The following is a 19,218-nucleotide window of genomic DNA, read 5'->3' as shown; positions in this document are numbered from 1 at the left end:
CGGTGTGTGTTTGGGATCTTCACAAATAGTATAATAATGGTGAGACTGATTAATCCCTAAGAAATGGGAATAATGTGTTTTATTTTCTTTAATTTTTCTGAGTTGTTAATACAATGAACATGTAAAAATAGATAACAGAAATCAACCTTTTTAAAAATAATCAAAATTCTTTGACAGTATGAGTTTCTGACACATTTTATAGAGGTTGGTTTATTTTAGCAGTCTTCTGGACATTGCAATGGATGGATTTTACTTTAAGAGAATAAATGTAAATGAATTTATTAGCATAGGGATTTAATTTTGCAGCCTGTCACTCTGGGTGAAAATATGATTTAGATTTATTTTTCTCAAATAAGCTATTTTAAAACTTGAATTCATTGAGCAAGTTGAGACCCTATTTTGCTTATCTTCAATTAAGAACATTGGAAAGACTGAATTTCTCTTACTAGAATTTTATCACATAAATGTTGTTGACAAGTTATTTTATTTACTTTTTGGCACTGAATTTCAAACCATAAATTGATCATTTAAAATATCTTATTTTGTGTTAAATACTTCTTTCAAGACCACTTTAAAATGTTTCATGGTGGATTTCATTATATTTCATTTTATAAACTATCAATGTATAAGAGTTTAGAGTAACTTAGAATTTTAGAATTTAATGCAGGAAAATATATTTTAGGAAAACAGTTAAAGGATGGGAAGAAGCCAGAACCATGCAAGCCTATCCTCAAGGTGGAATTCAAAACGACCAGACCTGGGTAAGATTTTACTTCATTGACAGTATTCATTGTATATAATTACTGAAGTAGCACTGATGGCTCTCTTATCATTTATTTTTGAAAGCCTACTTTAGAATGGTCTAACCCAGTCATAAATTTTATGCATTCTTTATTTAACAAGATAACTAAAATGGATAATTTTAAGATAAAATATTTCATTGTGTTGTCTCTGTCTTTAGTAGTTTCACAGTATATCTTGGAAAGTTTGAATTATTTTTCTTGTCCAACTTTATATGTTCTGTTAGCTTAGTCTTCAGTAGCAGTAGTGTTTATTCACTAGTGAAAATTGTGGAATAAGCAGTGAAGAAAAAAGATTTAAAATTTAACCTATTTATACAATATATGTTCATTATGAAAGTTATAAGTATTCTTCAAAAATTAAATCTTATTTTAAGAATATTTGACAATTCCAATAATAAGTACAGCTTAATATCAAAAGAAGATCATCAGTTATATTTGAAGAGACTGATTTACACTGTGAATTAGGTATAAGATTTATATGGTTTTTACAATTTACATATCTTACATATTTTTTTGTATATATCAAATGTTATATTTAAAAATATAATAAAGGAAAAAATTTTTTAAGGTTTCTTTGAAAATTCCACATCTCTTTAACCTCTGAAGGAGCCCCTTTATTTATGTTCTAGTTTCCTAGGAAAGGTGTATGGTTTTATTTACTAGAGCTATGTTGTAAGAGAGTGAATTTATGTAGTATATATAGTGCAGTGGTTCTCAAATTATGGTCCCTGGGCCAGCAGCCTTAGATGAGAACTTGTTAGAAATGCAAGTTCTCAGCACTCACCCCAGACCCACTGAATCAGAAACTCTGTCTGTGGGTGAAGCCCAGCAATCTGTTTTTACTAGACCTGCAGGAGATTCTGATGCACACTAAAGTTTAGTACCACTGGCACATTTTTTTATATACCAGCTTATAACCACTGGTTATTATAACTGGCTTACTTCCCTTTTCAATCTGTTCTTTTCTCAGTCTAATTCAACTCAGCCTTTTTCTCATTCAAAAAAAAGATAGTAGGCTGAAGAATCTTAAGATTGCTGTTATTTTTCCTTGATCCTCTTTAGCCTTCCTCTGGGACCCAGAAGATATACTGTGTTCAGACAAAAGGTTGAGTGAACTCCAAGAGGAATAGCATCTGTTTAATTGACCGTGGCATCCCTCACTGTGTGACCTTTGACACAGAGTTATTTGACTTCTTTGTGCTTTAGTTTCCTCATTTATGACATAGATGTGATAATAGGTCAAAAGGTTGTTGTAGTGAATTAAGTGAGATAATCATGTATTCAAAACATTTCACACAGTGCCTGGTACATAATGAACTTTCTATAAACGGTTGCCCTTATTTTTATTGGGAAACCTCCAACTACCAATTGCCTTTTATTTGCTGTAGTTGTTCTATGGCAAAGGTATGTGAATAGGAAAGCATAACAGCGAAACGGGGTGGGGTGGAGAACCAGAAGAAAAAACGCTATGTTTATGATACAACATAAAATGAATTGTCTAAACATTTAAACTAACAGTGCTAACTGTCTTCTGAATTATCTAATCATTTTAACAACTAATGGTTGGCAACAAAGGCAAAAATACAAGGAAGACTTTTTTTTTTTCCTCTCTGTGTTCTACCTATTCCCGTTTTCACTCCTATATAGTGGTAATATTTATAAGTTCCGGGTTTCTTCAGTATGGCAGTGATATTTTTCCTTTCATAGGATCAGAAATGAAAAAAGTCTGGCTCTTTTGTATGCATTTGTAGGTACTGTTAAATAGATCAATAGGATAACCCTCTGGTAACAGTCTTCTCCAGCTTTCTAATTTCTTTTTTCACCTGGGATAAGATTTTCAGTAAATTAAATGAGCTCTTTTTTTTCTCCCTCCATGACTCGTTTCCTTGAGATATCTCCCCAGAATTCTAGCACATAGCCAACATTGGGAACTACTGGAACACCCCTCCCATCGAGAGCAGAATCACCCTCCATTAAGCAAGCTAGGCAGCTCTCAACCTTTCCTGTTCCTAGCAAGTGTCTCGGGCAGGTGCCAGCAGAATGTGTTCTATCAGTTCATGTTGGCAAATTACCAGATTTTATTAGAAGGGCCATCCTTCCCTGCTCAGAATCTTCCACATTTTCTTCTCTTACCTAGAAATAATTCAAGGCTGAAGAATTCCCTCTCATCCTTTATAGTTCAGCGTAGATGTCACTACTTTTAAGGATGTCTTGGCCATGTGGACTAGATTGTGTCCCCTAGTAATATACTCTCAAAGCATGCTGTATTTTTCCTTTCTAAAACTTATACTTGTCATTAATAATGAAATTATTTGTTTAATGCATGCCTTTCCCATTAAATATTCAGATTGATGAAAGCATGAGGCATACCTGTCTCACTTCTAATTGTCCTAGCACAGTGTTATTGAATGTAAGGAAGAAGAAGATAGGCTGGTGTATAGAAAAGCACAGCCATGAAGACTTAGCTGTTTTCTGTTAATGATAAACTAGCTGTTACTGTTAATGTTAAAGGTAAACTGACAAAAAATGGAATCAAGATGTTGTGTAACTTTTATTTTCTAATAAAGTATATATTACACCAGGGTAGACAAGATTTTTCCCTTACATAGGGAACAGTGACAACTTAGTTAATATTACATTTTAATAGCACTTTTATTAAAGATATGCAGCTATTCTTTACATGGCCAGTTCTTAATAAAGAGTCAAAAATTAAATGGTAAGTCAATTCTGTTGAAGCTGTTTTTTGTAAAATCTAACGTGACTCAAGTGGGAAGTCCTGCAGCCAGTGATGCTTGAGCAACGTGATTAGAGCATGAGCTCTTGAGCCGGACCACCTGCGTCTGAATCAGCCTCAGCTGTCCACTCAGGTGCTACCTTCGGCAGATCAACTAAGCTTTCTGTGCTTGTCCCTTCTCTGTAAGGTGGGAATGAGAGTAGTACCTACCTCAGAGTTGCTATGAAGATACAACAATTTATATAAAGCACCATTTGAAAGAACCACCAGGTTGAGGGGAAGCCTGTCTGTTAGGGAACCTAAAAGTGAATATGATCACAGCTAAATATGGCAGTTTAGTTACATTTGGAGAAGCACAGCTAAGAGATTAGTTTACTCCCTTTCTTCATAACACATGCTATGACAAGCCTTTTGTGTACAGGACCAGAATGGGTCTCTTGCAAGTTATTCAGCTCTGCTACTATAGCCCCAAAGCAGCTGTAGACAACTCTTAATTGAATGAATGCAGCTGTGTTACAATAAAACTTTATTTACGGACTTGGAAATTTGAATTTCATATAATTTTCAGGTATCATTGTTCTTTTGGGTGATTTTTTCAACTACTTAAAAACGTAAAATCCATTCTTAGTTTGCAGGCCATACAAAAACAGGCAGTGGGCCATAGTTTGATGACCCTTGATAGTCACACACATACATACGCATGATGTAGTTAAGTTAATCTTTAAGGAAAAGTTGTTGGGCTTTTGTGTTTGTTTATCCACTTACTCTACCCCACTCCCACCCCTGGTGCCAGAATTTGTTTTCAAGTAGTTGAGTAGATATGGTGATTTCTTTAATTTTATATGTGGGCTAAAAGCTGTAGGTAGATTACCTATGTAATATAAAAAACCAGATTACAGTAAAAACTCAGGGTACATTCATGATATTCATGAAAATATCTAAAGATCTATTTCAATAATCCTCACAAACTTGCTACCATTGAGTTTCCCCCACTGCTACCAGTGTCGTGTTTCTGATGAGAGAATCCTAACTCTCAGAAGCCCCAAAACTCCCCTGTGCACAAAGTTATTTCTCCAGAACACGGGCTCACTTTCTATGATTTTTATCCTTCTTGACTGTAGATTGTTCTTAAATAACTGTATCTGTTAACACTTGTGCTGGGCCTGCTATGTGTGTGCTGCCAAAGTGCTTTACGCGTATTTATTTAATCTTAGCAACAACCCCATGAGGCAGGTATTATCTCATAGATGAGGAAACTGAAGAAGAAAGGTTGAGTAACTTGCCCAAACTCATACAGCTCATAAGCAGAAGAGCCCAGATTTAATTAAGTCTGTACTCTTACCTGTACTCTACTACTGCCTGCTCTCTGTTCACATTAACCACCAATCCCCAAGATTACACTCATACCTGCAGATCTCCCAGCAACAATTGCTCTGCTAAGCTGCTTGCTGAAACTGCAGATGAAGAAACTCACCTTCAATTCATTTACAGATATGTTGATCATTGACGACAGTGTTTTGGGATCACAGGTTTGGTAATAGTCTTTACATCAATAAGTATGTTTGTATTTTCTCATCCATGGAGCCTCTGCTTTTCCCTGAACTCTTGCCACCAAAGTATTGTTCAGCAGATGTTCCGTCTGCTCATCCATCTCTCTCATCCATCTCAATTCTTGCTAAGCCATAGCAGCAAGAAGAGAAACCACATTCAGAACCACAGGTGGTTTCCTTTTGTCTTAGCAATTCTTATATTCTTAGTTGAGACAAAAATCTTATATCTTGAACTCAAGACCCTTACTTAGATGGCTTGGCTTTCAAGCACCAAGAAGAAAAGAATTAGTAGATAAAGTGAACATCCATTATTTGCCAGGTATTCTGCTATGCAATTGGAATGCATTATCTTTCATAATTCTCATAACAGCACTGTGACTTGGGTACTTTTATTGTCTCCTTTTAGGATTATAGATAATGAGCCATGGAGAGCTTAAGTAACTCGCCTCATGAAGTAACAGAGCTGGAATTTGAGCCCAGGTTGACTCCAGAGCTGGAGCTCTTCATCAGTGTACTAGGCAGTATCACAAATAGCCTGGGTTAGGATGGGATTATCCTAATGATTCACAAGTCACTCAGTTCACCAAGAGCTGTATTCTCTTTTATATTTGCTAGTTTATCAGGTCATCTTTTTAAATTTAATATTAAATCATACTCAATACAAGTAATCACACTAATGTGAGATGAGAGATCTGTCTGTGCCTCTAACAGGCTGGATAACTTAATGCAAGTAACCCTAGCTACTCAGGACTAGAGAGTTTCACAGATTGCTTCCAGGATGCATATTTAATTCTAATTTGATGATTCCCACGTTTGATTTTATGGTATCCCTTTGTGGTCATGGCACTTGGTCTTATACTCACTGTTTAGGAAAAATCCACAACCAGATTTACATTTAATTGTACCTAATGAGAAAAGACCTCTTTGAGTCTCTTAAAATTTCACATGCATCATCAGATAACCTTCCCTGTTTTCATGTTACTTTTACCATGTTGGTCAGCAAGTTTCAACCTCAAATTGGCTAATTCTCATTGTATCACTATCTTCAGAGACATTCTTATGACCCACCCCAGATTTATCTGTATTATATTCATTGTCTCAAAAGTTGAACATTTTCTCCCAGTCTTACTCTTCAAACCTTGTACCTAACTGGGATAAATTATTGTTCACTTTCTTGATTTTAAGATAACATTTGATGTGCAGTGCCTTAACGAACACTATTATGGTATAATCCTGTGTAGCTAGAAAAGTGAGACTACTAGATTGATAGCTCTGTCTTCTGACATCAGAATACTTCATTTAGTAGCTATATAAGTATATGCTCAAGATTGGGTTTTTTGTCCGTGGCTTCTATCAATTTAAAGTACTAAGATTCCTCTATTTTTAAGCTTCTCTCTATATTAGTTTTTTTTTTGAATTTTATTTTATTTGTTTTTTTATACAGCAGGTTCTTATTAGTTATCCATTTTATACATATTAGTGTATATATATAGGCAATTCATTACTGCTGAAATATAATTGATATCACATATTTAATTAAGTCTACTGATATACAAATCCATTTTTATATCATTAGCAAGTTTTACTTGTTAATTTTGTTTGAAAGTAAACGTGTATCAAGCCCTTGAAATATATTTAACCAGTAGTGGTTACTAGAATGGAGGTGATGTTTCCTGAGTATAAGACAAAGAAGCACATACAGAATGGCTCCCTGACAGCTCAGAACCCTTTAGCACCAAGGCTCCCAGCACTGGTGTTTTATCCTGGAAGACACTAAAATAAAGATGTAGAAAGGAAGACTAGTAGACTCTGAACAGGGGGAGAAAAAAGGAAACCCAGGATATCAGGTTCTTGAAGTGTTTGTAGGAGAGAGTAAGGAAGCATTGTTTACTTCTGTAGAAAGATGGATTAGAATGATAACAGAAGAAAAATTAGGAGATATATATTGTAGGAAGGATTAATTTGTAAGGGTACTTTATTAGCATCATTTCAAACATGAGCCAGGATATAGGGACATTAAATTTAAGAAAGAAAAAGAAATGGGTGGATTCACAATAGAAAATACTCATTTAGAACATGTATTTAGTGAATTCACCAGTATATATGAGTAGCAGTTATATGTCATCAAGAGTAAGATGCAGATTTTAATTTTTACTTTAAATTAGGGAAGACCTCCATATGAGTATTGGCAGAAAAGAAAGAGCCTTTGGAATAGGAGACACTGAAAATGAAATAATTTTTTTATTTTTTTTTACATTATTATTTTTTTAACATCTTTATTGGAGTATAATTGCTTTACAATGGTGTCAGTTTCTGCTTTATAACAAAGTGAATCAGTTATACATATACATATATCCCCATATCTCTTCCCTCTTGCATCTCCCTCCCACCCTCCCTATCCCACCCCTCTAGGTGGACACAGAGCACCGAGCTGATCTCCCTGTGCGATGCAGCTGCTTCCCACTAGCTATCTATTTTACATTTGGTAGTGTATATATGTCCATGCCACTCTGTCACTTCGTCCTAGCTTACCCTTCCCCTTCCCCGTGTCCTCAAGTCCATTCTCTATGTCTGCGTCTTTATTCCTGCCCTGCCCCTAGGTTCTTCAGAACCATTTTTCTTTTTTTTTTAGATTCCATATATATGTGTTACCATACGGTATTTGTTTTTCTCTTTCTGACTTAACTTCACTCTGTATGACAGACTCTAGGTCCATCCACCTCACCACAAATAACTCAATTTCGTTTCTTTTTATGGCCAAGTAACATTCCATTGTATATATGTGCCGCATCTTCTTTATCCATTCATCTGTCGATGTGCACTTAGGTTGCTTCCATGTCCTGGCTATTGTAAATAGAGCTGCAGTGAACATTGTGGTACATGACTGAAAATGAAATAATTTTAGAAGAAAGTTTTAGAGTGGATTTCTCATGTTGAACCCAAAGTGTACAGATAGAGAAGATAACTTTCTTAAATATTGAAAGCATTGTCATATGATTATATGATCCATTCTTCTGGAAAAATTTTTTGGCCACAGAACCAATAATCTTAGGATTAAGATTAGGTTTTAGGTCCTGAAATGGAACATTGAAGTAGATGACAAGAATAAAACGTGTGGTAGAGGGGAGTGTGCTGGCTAAAGGATGCAGTGCAGCCGGGGAAATTAAATGATGGAAAACAAGAATTCTTGGCCGCTGCTGCAGTGACCAGCACATATTAAGTGCTCAGTAAAATGCTTGTCAAATGGATGAATCATAATAATATCCTGACTTGATTTGTATAGTTTTTCTTGAGTGGCCTAGGAAGCAGAAAAATTTTCAGCATAAGCTACATTTTAACAGTACTTTAATACAAAGTGTAATGACCAATACGGAAATGACATTAAAAATTGGCAAACTATTTTCATGGTATTTCACATGAAAAATGCACTTTTTAAAAAGTTTGATTAGTTGCAAATACTGTTGTAATTCCACTATTCTAAAATAATTTTTTTCATTTGTTCATTTTCCCTGTCTTTTTTCAAATACATATCCATTTTCACTTAATTATATTCTTAGAGCATATTCAGTTTGGTATTTTTTTTCCTACTTAGTAGGTCTAAAGTATTATAGTTTTTATCAATTTTTTAAGTTAGTTTCAAGGGTTGTGTAGTTTACTCAGTCATACCTCCCTTTTTCTGAACACTTAGTTTTTTAATATTATAATCAGGTTTATAATATAATTAATACAGTAGTGAGCATATTTCTCCTGATATTACAGAGGATTCAACAGAAGATTTTTACTATTTTACAATTACAGTAAATTTCCAGTGGTGAAATTTTGAAGATAAAATATTTTTATAAATCTTGACAAATTGCCACATTGCTTTTTGAAAGTATACTTTAAAGAACTGAGTATAAAATATAGTAGTTTCATCCGTCTCATCAATGTGGGATGACTTTTATTGTTTTATTAATCCACTACCTTAAAAATCAGCATTTATGCTTTAGATTTATCTTAAATTCTCTAACCATAATTTGAACTCCTAAATGACTGCTGTTAATGGAAAGGCAGCCTGCTGTCATAATGGGGTTGAAGTTAAATTTGTTTTTATCTGCAGGCAAAGCAGCAATGATTCATAGAAACTTTCTAATTTAATTTTTTGTAAGCAATTGTCCAGCTAAGCTTTTATGTTTTGACGGGGACTAGAAATTATTCATATGCTTTTCTATAGTTTTGAATATGTATTATTTATTAAAATGTACAGCTTTATTTCAAACCTAATTGTTTTCAAAATTGTTCTTGTTATGGCTATTCAGATATCCCCTTCTTATACTGCCTCTAGTTGATTCATTCTACTTTACCTACTACTGAAGCTCATTCTGAGCTTTCCTTCAGTTTCTTCTTCTAGAGCCATGCCTCCTCCATCTCTAACTTGGTTCTCTGGTGCATCCTTAAAGCTTTATGGATTGTTTGAGCTAATGTAAGGGTATATTTTCCATCATTGTACATCCTAATCTACATTTTGTCCCATCCCTAAAATGCTTACACTTGAGATCTGTACATAGACTAAATATCTTAGTGATAGTTCACTGATTATTCTAGTACTTTTACTTAGATGTTTATAATATATATTGATATCAGCTTATATAATTTAGATTATATTTTTCTAGAGGACGAGAATCAAGTCCATGTGAGGCTTTTTCTGCAATAAATGACATTTAAATGTTCTTTTATAAACAAGCTTTGAAATCATACTTGTAACTCTGTGAACCCTCATATATGGTCCATTTAATCAAAAATTAATTCCATATGGCAAAGATTACATTAAAAAGTTTAGATTTCTTTTTGAGAAAAAAGAAAGCCTAATTGTTACATAGTTAAATTCTCCTATGTGTATTGATTCTAGAAAGAACCAGAGTAATACACTAATATGAATTGCTGCTATATCCTTATAAATCTTACGCATCCAAACCAATCTGTATATAAAAACTGTAACAGATTGAAATACCAAAGCATAAGTTTTGTAGAATTTGTAAGGTTAGGATAAGTCTACTAAACTCTGTATCTTTATCTCATTAATTTACCATGTTGATGCTTACTGTTTGTTTTGCCTTCTAGTTTAACTTCACACTACACTTGATGCTCTGTCCTGCAAAGCACAGGTAGAGAAAAGTTATGTTGCCATAGACATGGCAACTTCATCATACTAGCTTTTGTTATGATCATCAGCCTTTTGGGCTACGAGAGAGTACTGTAATTCTTCTAAAGTTATTAAGGTTCATGAAATATTCAGTTCATAGGAGCACTTAAGCAAATTTCTGCATCCAAGGTAGGGAAGGTGTTCTGAGATCTTTTTTCCCTTTCATAATTAATCATTATGGTCCATTTAATCACAAATTAATTGCATATGTCAAAGACTACCTTAAAAAGTTTAGATTCATGAATTCTTCTTCTGCCCTTATCTCCAAATCTGTGGCTTGTAAGCCAGTCATTTAAGTGAGGATTTCACATGTTAGAGGACTGATGCTAAATAACTCTTAAAAATTCTTAAATAATTAAGGAAGACGTTAAAATTTGTCTAGTATAAAGAGAAATCATAGGACTTTGATAAATATCACTATACTAAAGGTCAAAAGTTGATAATTTAGAAAAGAACGCTACTTTATGTCTTTGCGTTGTACAAATAGAACCCCCTTTAACAAACTCAAGCCCACTATTAATACCTTTATTAATTATAATACCCTTTTATATAATTACATAATCTCAATAATTACAATAACCAATTAATTGTTATAACCTTTATTAAAATGAAAACCTGTCATAGCATATTTTCTTTTGTGTGGGCTTAATTTTTAGGTGTATACAAACAGTCCACAAACTAATCTAAGGATCCTTTACACTCTTAATTATGGAAAATCCCAAAGAAATTTATTTATATGGGTTTTATCTATTGATATTTACCATATTAGAAATAAAGGTTAGAATTTTTAAAATATGTATTACTTTACTTGAAAATAATAAAAACCCTTTGCATGTTAACATAAAAATATATTTTAAAATAACTTTAAAATTCTAAAAAAAATGAGTGGAATTGTTTTATTTTGGAAAATACTGATTCAGTGAATCATTCATATCTTCTAGTGTTGATACATTTTATTATGTAATATATTTTTTAATTGTTATTATTACCACTGATCTCATCAGGAAAGTCTTTAAGTATTGGGAAGCTGTGAAGCTCAGCATGACAGATAAAAGTTTTCCAAACTCTTGATATTTTTACCTGAAAGGCTAGATTTTATCATTGTAACCAAATAATCTCAATTGTTTTTCTTAAAATAACAGACTCATTTGATTCATTTTTGAGAAAACGACTATCAGTTACCCAAACCTAACTAATGACAGTTTGTCAGTCATCCTTTAAGCAAAAATAATAGCAATTCAGTTCATAACTCAAACAGTAGTACAAGCGCTTTTCTAGAAATAACTGTCCAATTCAGTATACAGAAGCAGTGCTTTATGTATACCTCCCATTTTCTCAGCACAGTATTAAAAAGACATTTCTTTACATGCTACTAATAGAACCCCTTTTAATAAACTTAAGCCCAAAGGTCAATATGAAAAATTTTAAATTAGTCATTTTACTGCTTCATCAAGGACATTTTAAAGTGAGAGGAAAACACCTCTTTAACGTGTGGCAATAAAAAATACAAATAACTAGTGCTGTTTGGTGCCACTGCTTTGATTCATGCTGAGGTGCCAGGAGTTTTATTCACCTACTGTTACTTTTGTGCCATCAGTGCAAATATCAACATAGTAAAAAGGTGAGAGATGTCTTTATATCACAATGAAAATGGTTTTGTTTTACCCTTAGTGATTGTTTGGAAAAGGTCCTGGGAACCCCTAGCAGTCACAGACCACACTCTGAGCATCACTGTTGTGTGTTATGTGGGTATTTAGAGGAGTTATCCGAAAGGAAATATTTTGAGGTTCCATATTTTTGATACCTTAAAGGCTATGTATTAAGTCCAATTACTCTTAACAATCTAACATAACAAAAATAATAAAACATTTAACATAAAATTATATTAAAATCTTATATTTTATGCAAATACTGTAATATACAAATCCACTTTACCAAAGCTGTATTATCATTGTTAAATTGGGCAGTAAATGAACAGGAACTTGTTTAAATATGTTATGTTTCTTTATTCTTACCCCAAACTCATATCTTTTTATCTGAATTAGCAAAAGGGTCTTAGGGTTAGTCACTAGTGAAACATGGTCTGGAGGTGGCTCCCCTAGTTCCAGAGGGTCCTCTTAAAATTGGCAAAGGTACAGATCTGAACTAGAAAGATACTGGAGTATCACCATCATCATACTAGTAAAATACTTCATTATCATAGTGATTTATTCTTATGGTACCCAGGTGTTTCTCTGTTCACTCAAATAGTACTGTGATGAAAACTTCTCATAACTAAGCAGTAAACCTGTTCTTGGAATCAGTCTGTCTACCCAGCCACGCCCAGCCAAAGAGTTCCCTGCTTTCTGATTGAAGTCCATAGAGTGTGAGGGGTATGGGGCCTTGTAGTGAGATCCTTAATGACACTAAGTCAAGGCTAAGTCAAGTAGTACCAATCACTAGGAGGCTCAACTTTCTGTGCTCCACTACTCAAAGTGTGATGCATGAATGGTTCCATTCTGCTAACTGGTCTGAGTGCAGAGGTAAAATACCATACTGTGTCCTGAAGGAGCTCACAATACAAGCGGAAAGTAGATAAACAAAGACAATTCGGTGTGGAAATGTTGAGAAGAGGGTGCTTAGGAACACAGGAAGGGTACCCAACTCAGGGGGGGAGGATGAGTCAGGAAAGGTTTTTTGTAGAAGATAATGATTGGACTGAGTTTTAAAGGAGGAACCAAAAAAATGAGGGGGAAGTACATCTCAGGCAATGAACAACTAAATGCGATTGTAATCATATAAGCTGCAGGTTATTAGGGTCAGAACTACAGAAATTGTGAAGATGAAATAGAGGAGACAGGTTCTTGAGATCCTAACGGTGTAACAGGATATGTTTGCACCATTTGGGGGTCATGGCATCTATTACCACGTATTGCTTTACTCCCTGTGTTGCAACCGTGCTGACCTTTTAGTTCCTCAGATATTCCAAGCTCATTCTTGACTTGAGGGCTTTGCAGTGATTATTCCTGCAACCTGGAATGTATATCCTTCTCCCCCAACCCCAAGATCTTTGAATGGCTGGCTCCTCTTCATTCTGGTTCCGGTTCATCTGTCGTTACTGTAGGGGCCTTTCCTGACTGCTCTATTTTACAGTAACCCCTCTAGCCCCTCCCTTATGTTCAGCACATCACTCAACCTTGCTTTATTTTCTTCACAATACTTGTCACAATGTGTTTACTGTCTGTCTAGACTAGGCATGAGAGCACCATTTTATTCTCAGGCGTACAGGTGCTCAAAAACTATTTGAGTGAATAAATGGGTAGTATTATGGAACTGAGTTGAGCAAGTTCATTATACAAATGGCTTTTTGGGTAGAAAAAATACAGAACGTTTCACCTGGAAACACAGCTTCAGCCAAAGCTGTTATCAGGGCCAGCCTGGGGAGGCTGATCAGAATCAGGAAGCAGACACGCGTTCCTAAGGTGTCTATAGCCCCTTGCAAATCACCATCGAGGTTATAAAACGTTCAGACTAACACCTTCCTCACCTAGGTGCCTGCACAAGTTACAGTCTTGGATAACACCCAACAACATCGTTCAAGAAATTCTTCTTAAATTCCTCTTAAAGTAATGGAATAAAACTTAATTCACACATTACCTAGAAATAATCTAGATCCCTAGAACTTTTAATATAATTCCAAATGCCAACAAAACCTTTGAATTTTTACAATTTTCACCATCTAGGATTAAAATATTTAATTATATCATTGTATTTAAGACTGGTTTTTTCCTTGTAAACTATTTCATTAATATTTACGCCTCAAGATTTGGGGCATTACAATGAAAAAAATATATAGCCTGTGGGATTCCTAAGTCAGGTGATTCCTGCCTGGCAAACTGCACATAAAATAAGATTTTTTAAAAACAGCACGTAAAATAAGAAAAAAAAAAAAAATATATATATATATATGCATTTATTGCTGAATTATGGAAACCTTTATTATTATGAAAAAGAATATTACCTTGGTATTCTTTTTAAACTATTTATCCATTTATTTTTATCCATGTTTTTTTCACTATTTTTTTTTCTCCTAAATTTAGAAAAGAAGTACAGGCCATTTACAAGGCCACTGAACAAACACATAGTTGCCTTTTGAGGACAAACCTACCTAAATGCCATGGTGTTATTTAATACGTTAACAGTTTGTCCAATAAGCTGATCACCTACCTGGCAATACCTACTTGGTATCTCCATGGAAATTTTATTCTGTAATGTAACTCAGCATCTTCCTGTTCATGGTTCTTACATTAATAATACTTGTTTTTTTTTTTTTCTTAAGTTGGCTATATGTAAAAACAAACTTGTCAGACTATTCTTGAAATACTACATATAAAATACCTGGCCCAGGCCTCTCACTCTATAGGAGTATAAGTTGTTAGACTCTTCACCCTTCTGCTTAGTATTTTATATTCAGTTGTATGTTGTATTTCAAAATACAGATGAGAAGAGATATATTCTGTTTATTCACTATATGTGATGAAAAGTAGAAGAAAATTAAATATACTTTCCTGACCACAGTCAATAATCACAGTAAGCCAAGAGATTAGAGCAATGAATGTATGGGTAGGGTATATAGTTCTATTCAGGGCAAAGTTTTAATCTCTGGTTACTGTCACTTAGCTGAAAAACTAAGATTACCCAAAACAGATTAGCGCTGAAAAATCTAAACGTTAGTAAGCTAGACAATGGTTAACATAACATACATTTCTGTTAATTCATTCATTTACCAACGAGGCACTGTTTTGGATACAGCAGTGAACAAAGTGGACGAAAACCCTTGCCCTCATGGAGGTTACATTTTCATGAGGAAAACAATAAGCAAAATAAATTAGCTCAATGGGTGATAATGATTATTTAATGATAATGACAATAATACTAAGTAATTCTTACTAAGGGTAGTCTGTGTGCCAGGCACTGGCCCCAGTGTTTTGCAAATATTAATTAATTCAGTAATTGTCTGAAAATAGATATTTATCATTCTATCTCCATGTTATAGATGCAGAAGCTAGGCATAGAGAGATTAAGCACCTTATCCAAGGTCATACAGAAAGTAAAGCCAGAGCTGAGATTTAAACAGACAGTTTAGTTCCAGAAGTAGCACTTTTAACCATTACATATTATTACATACTGCTTGTACTAAGTGTGAGAGGAGGGAGATAGCTACACTGGACTTAGAGCAAGCATTATGAAACTACCTAAAAAATTGTAAATGAAGAGATTTAAGAAAATCATACATGGAACTCTTCAAATCATCTGTATAATGCACCATAAACAACTTCCCCACCAACAAATGGGAAGGTACATGTGGCAGATCAAGAGCTAATTTCCTTAGAATGCAAAGAACTCTTACAAACCAATTAGAAAAGAGTTACTAATCCAATAAAACATGGACAAAAAACATGAACAGGCAGGTCAAAGGTAAAGAAATACACACAGACCAAAACATAGGAAAGGATATTTAGGTTTCTTTCTTTTTTGCATATTTAAATATATTTAAAAGTAGATCTAGATAAATCATTAAATTTAATAATGACTAATAGGGAGACAAGAGTTATAGGGCTAATTAGAAGTGGCAAAAAGGCAGCTGATAGATGTGCATGGAAGTTGTAGTTCGAGAGCATACCAGCCAAGGTTCTAGGAGAGAATTAAGCCCTACAGAAAATGATTTGAGCGACCATTTTCTCAGTTTTCTCAAGGGTGATTTGTAGCTAGTACATTGTTGATGCATCAATGAGAAGTTAATTCATTACATACAATGGATGCCTTAGGGTATTAGCATTCTCTCTTAGAATTTCTGTTGAGAAGGTCTCGTTATTAGGATTGGAAATAATGACAGTACATTTAAGAGACTTATCAGGAGAAACCCAGAGAGAATATTTTGAAAATTGTATGAAGAGGATAAAGGGAAAAAACTTAGGGACCAAAGGGGAGGTATGAGAGTCAGATGTGGTCAGTGTTCATTCTTACTGTAGGTTAATTTTCAGGAACTCACCTGGGTCTTACCTAACGCAATTTAAAAAGCTACATGTGAGTATTCAATTAAATGATGCGTAAAAATGTTAAAATTTAAGATTTTATTATTTCACTAAAAAAAAATTTATGATACAGCCAGAAAATAGACTCCACTATGCTATTTGTAATCCTAACTGTGTATTTTATTTCTAGGGAACCTTTTATTATTTTATCAGGAGGTTTGTCATACGATACTGTAGGAAGAAGACCTTGCTTAACAGTTATGCATGGGAAAAGTACTGCAGTGCTAGAAATGGACTATTCAATTGTTGATTTCCTGACGCTGTGTGAAACCCCATACCCAAATGGTAAGCTTTGTGTCTTTAAAGTTCATTCTCTATAGATATGTTATTCAGAACAAAGACCTATATGTTATCTAAGTAGTTTCCTTATCCTATTGTGCTAATTCTTCCATGGGAGAGATGCTGCCTTCATAACTTTGTAAATTTTATTTGAGAAGTAAATTTTGTTTTTAAACTGTATCTGTTTAATATTACGTTTTAGTAGTAAGTGCCTTTGAAGAATAAACAAAACTGTCCACATTAAGAAACATTTTAAAATCCTCTCAATTACTAGTGTATTAGTTACGGTTCCCCAAAAAAACAGAACCAATAGGAGATTTTAGAGAGAAAAAGAGAGCAAGAATATGAATTTATTTTAAAGGAATTGTGAAAACTTACTGCAGACTGAAAATTCAGGAAAGAGTTTGATTTGCAGTCTTGAGTCTGAATTCTGAAGGCTGGAAACTCAAGCAGGTTTCTGAGTTGCCATCTTGAGGCAAATTGCATTTTTCAGAACACCTCCTGTCTTTGCTCTTCAGGCCTTCAACTGATTGGATGAGACCCACCCACATTATCTAGGATAATCTGCTTTACTCAGCATCTACTAATTTAAATGTTAGTCACATCTAAAAAATACCTTCACAGCAACATCTGGACTGGTGTTTGACCAGACAGCTGGGCACCACAGTAAAGACAAGTTAACACGTGAAATTAACCATTACAACTGGCATGTTATTATTTCAAGAGGAATTTAGCTGGGTCTTTTTTTACTTTATTTGAAGCTAATTGAGATATAAATATGTAATGCATTTTATAGTTAACATGCGCATAGAAAATACCCAAGAAAGAGATTATAATATTATAGTAGTACTCTAGTGGGTTCCTGTGAGATGCAGTATGAGTTGTTCTTATGGGTATTCAGATTTAAATTTGGGGTTTGTTGTTCATGTCCTGCCTTGGACTTTGCAATACCATGGAAGGTACTGTGAGCTTCTTGTCTAATTCATCTTTACCAAATAAATAATTTTTTATGAGGTATTATATAGATTTATCTCATTTAAAACATACTGGCCTTGCATTGTATGAAGTATATCAGAATGTTAAATACTTGAGAGAATGGAACAAAATAAAATAAAAACTAAGCAAGAAATGTTTGTTATCTCATTTGCTGTCCTCTCGCATATTTAAAACTATTGTTCATGCATTGTTTTCCTATTCCAGATTTTCAAGAACCATATGCTGTGGTTGTTCTACTAGAAAAGGATTTAGTACTTATAGACCTTGCACAAAATGGGTAAGAAATAAAATTTGGTGAGCAATTACTTTAGTGTGTGGTGAAAAAAAGAGTCTCTTTAGCATAGGATTGGCTGTTTCATTTCTTTGAAAATGATACATTTATATCCATAACCTGGACCTCTGTTTAGAACAACAGATAAACGTTTCTCATTACCTGCCAAATTTCTCTGTTATGTTACTCATAGAAATTTCTTGTTTAAGTCAAAATTTGTTGAATTTCTGAAATTTCATATGATTCAACTCAATACTTGGATACTCTGGGGGCAAACAAAATCAGATATGTCCAAAATTCATCCCCATCACAGCTTTCCTCCAGATAAACTCTTATAGTCTCTCCACCCATATTCAGTTTCTGTTGCCGTGTGTCATAAACATTGTCAGGTAATTTTACATGCAACCCCAATCATGTTACTCTTTTCTTTAAACCACTATAGTTCTCTATTGGTTTTTTGTGTAAAAACAGTTTCTCAGCCTGCTTCTCTACACTGAAGGAATTAAGGGTACATTTCCAACCTGGTGCCTGTTCGCTAGAAAAACTGAATGGTGTGTTAAACAAACACCACACTTCTATGTCTTTTCTTACGTAGCTCCCAACAGCTGAAACATTCCACTTGCTTCACTGCCATCAAAAATCCACATAACTTTCAAAGGCAGCCTCTTCAAGCTTTTCTTATTCTCTCTTAACCAGATATATCATATCTGATCTATAAATTCTCACCATAGCTCCTTAGCAACTTTTTGTGGTATTTCCCATATTCTGCTTGTTCGTAGATGATAGTATGTTTACTTATAAATTTTTTTGAATGGAAGAACATTGTATTACTTATTTGTATTTCCTGAGAGATAATCATTAAATATGGTTTTAAATGAGTTTACCCATTCAATATTTCAGTGTTTCTCGACTGGGGGCAATTTTGCCCCCCAAGAGATATTTGGCAATGTCTGTGTAGACATCTTCTGTTGAGGGGAGGGGAGCTACTGGCATCTAGTGGTAGAGGACAGGGATCCTGCTAAACATCCACAATGCACGGGACAGTCCCCATAATAAATTATCTGATCCAAAATGGGAATAGCACTGAGATAGGGAAACCCTAAAGTGTAAGTGAACAGTATTATTTACCTTACTTTAAGGCATTCCTAAATTCACATCAACTTAGTGTATGCTACCTGTAATAATGAATTTTTTTTTCTTCTTGAAAATAACAAGACCATGTGGAACAAAGGATAACTTATTATTAAATAAGTTTAAATATTTTTTTAAGTTTTCATTGTTGTATTAATCATAGGTAGTAATTCATTAAGTTAATATTTTTCTTTTCCT

At 34.1% G+C, this 19,218-nt stretch overlaps 1 protein-coding gene across 2 annotated transcripts in view; it reads left to right on the top strand.

The window, feature by feature from the left end:
- Positions 1 to 19,218, top strand: part of STXBP5 (syntaxin binding protein 5) — a 164,429-nt gene that overhangs the window by 76,078 nt on the left and 69,133 nt on the right. For both annotated transcript variants that reach the window (XM_068550796.1, XM_068550795.1), the window contains exons 9-11: positions 683 to 761; positions 16,474 to 16,628; positions 17,823 to 17,895. In XM_068550796.1, coding sequence (XP_068406897.1) covers positions 683 to 761; positions 16,474 to 16,628; positions 17,823 to 17,895 — 307 coding nt within the window. The remainder of the gene's footprint in view (positions 1 to 682; positions 762 to 16,473; positions 16,629 to 17,822; positions 17,896 to 19,218) is intronic.

This window comes from Eschrichtius robustus, chromosome 9 (genome assembly GCF_028021215.1).
Source record: "Eschrichtius robustus isolate mEscRob2 chromosome 9, mEscRob2.pri, whole genome shotgun sequence".
NCBI lineage: Eukaryota > Metazoa > Chordata > Mammalia > Artiodactyla > Eschrichtiidae > Eschrichtius > Eschrichtius robustus.
Note: the sequence above shows the minus strand (reverse complement) of the source record. Positions and strands in the feature narration are given on the sequence as shown.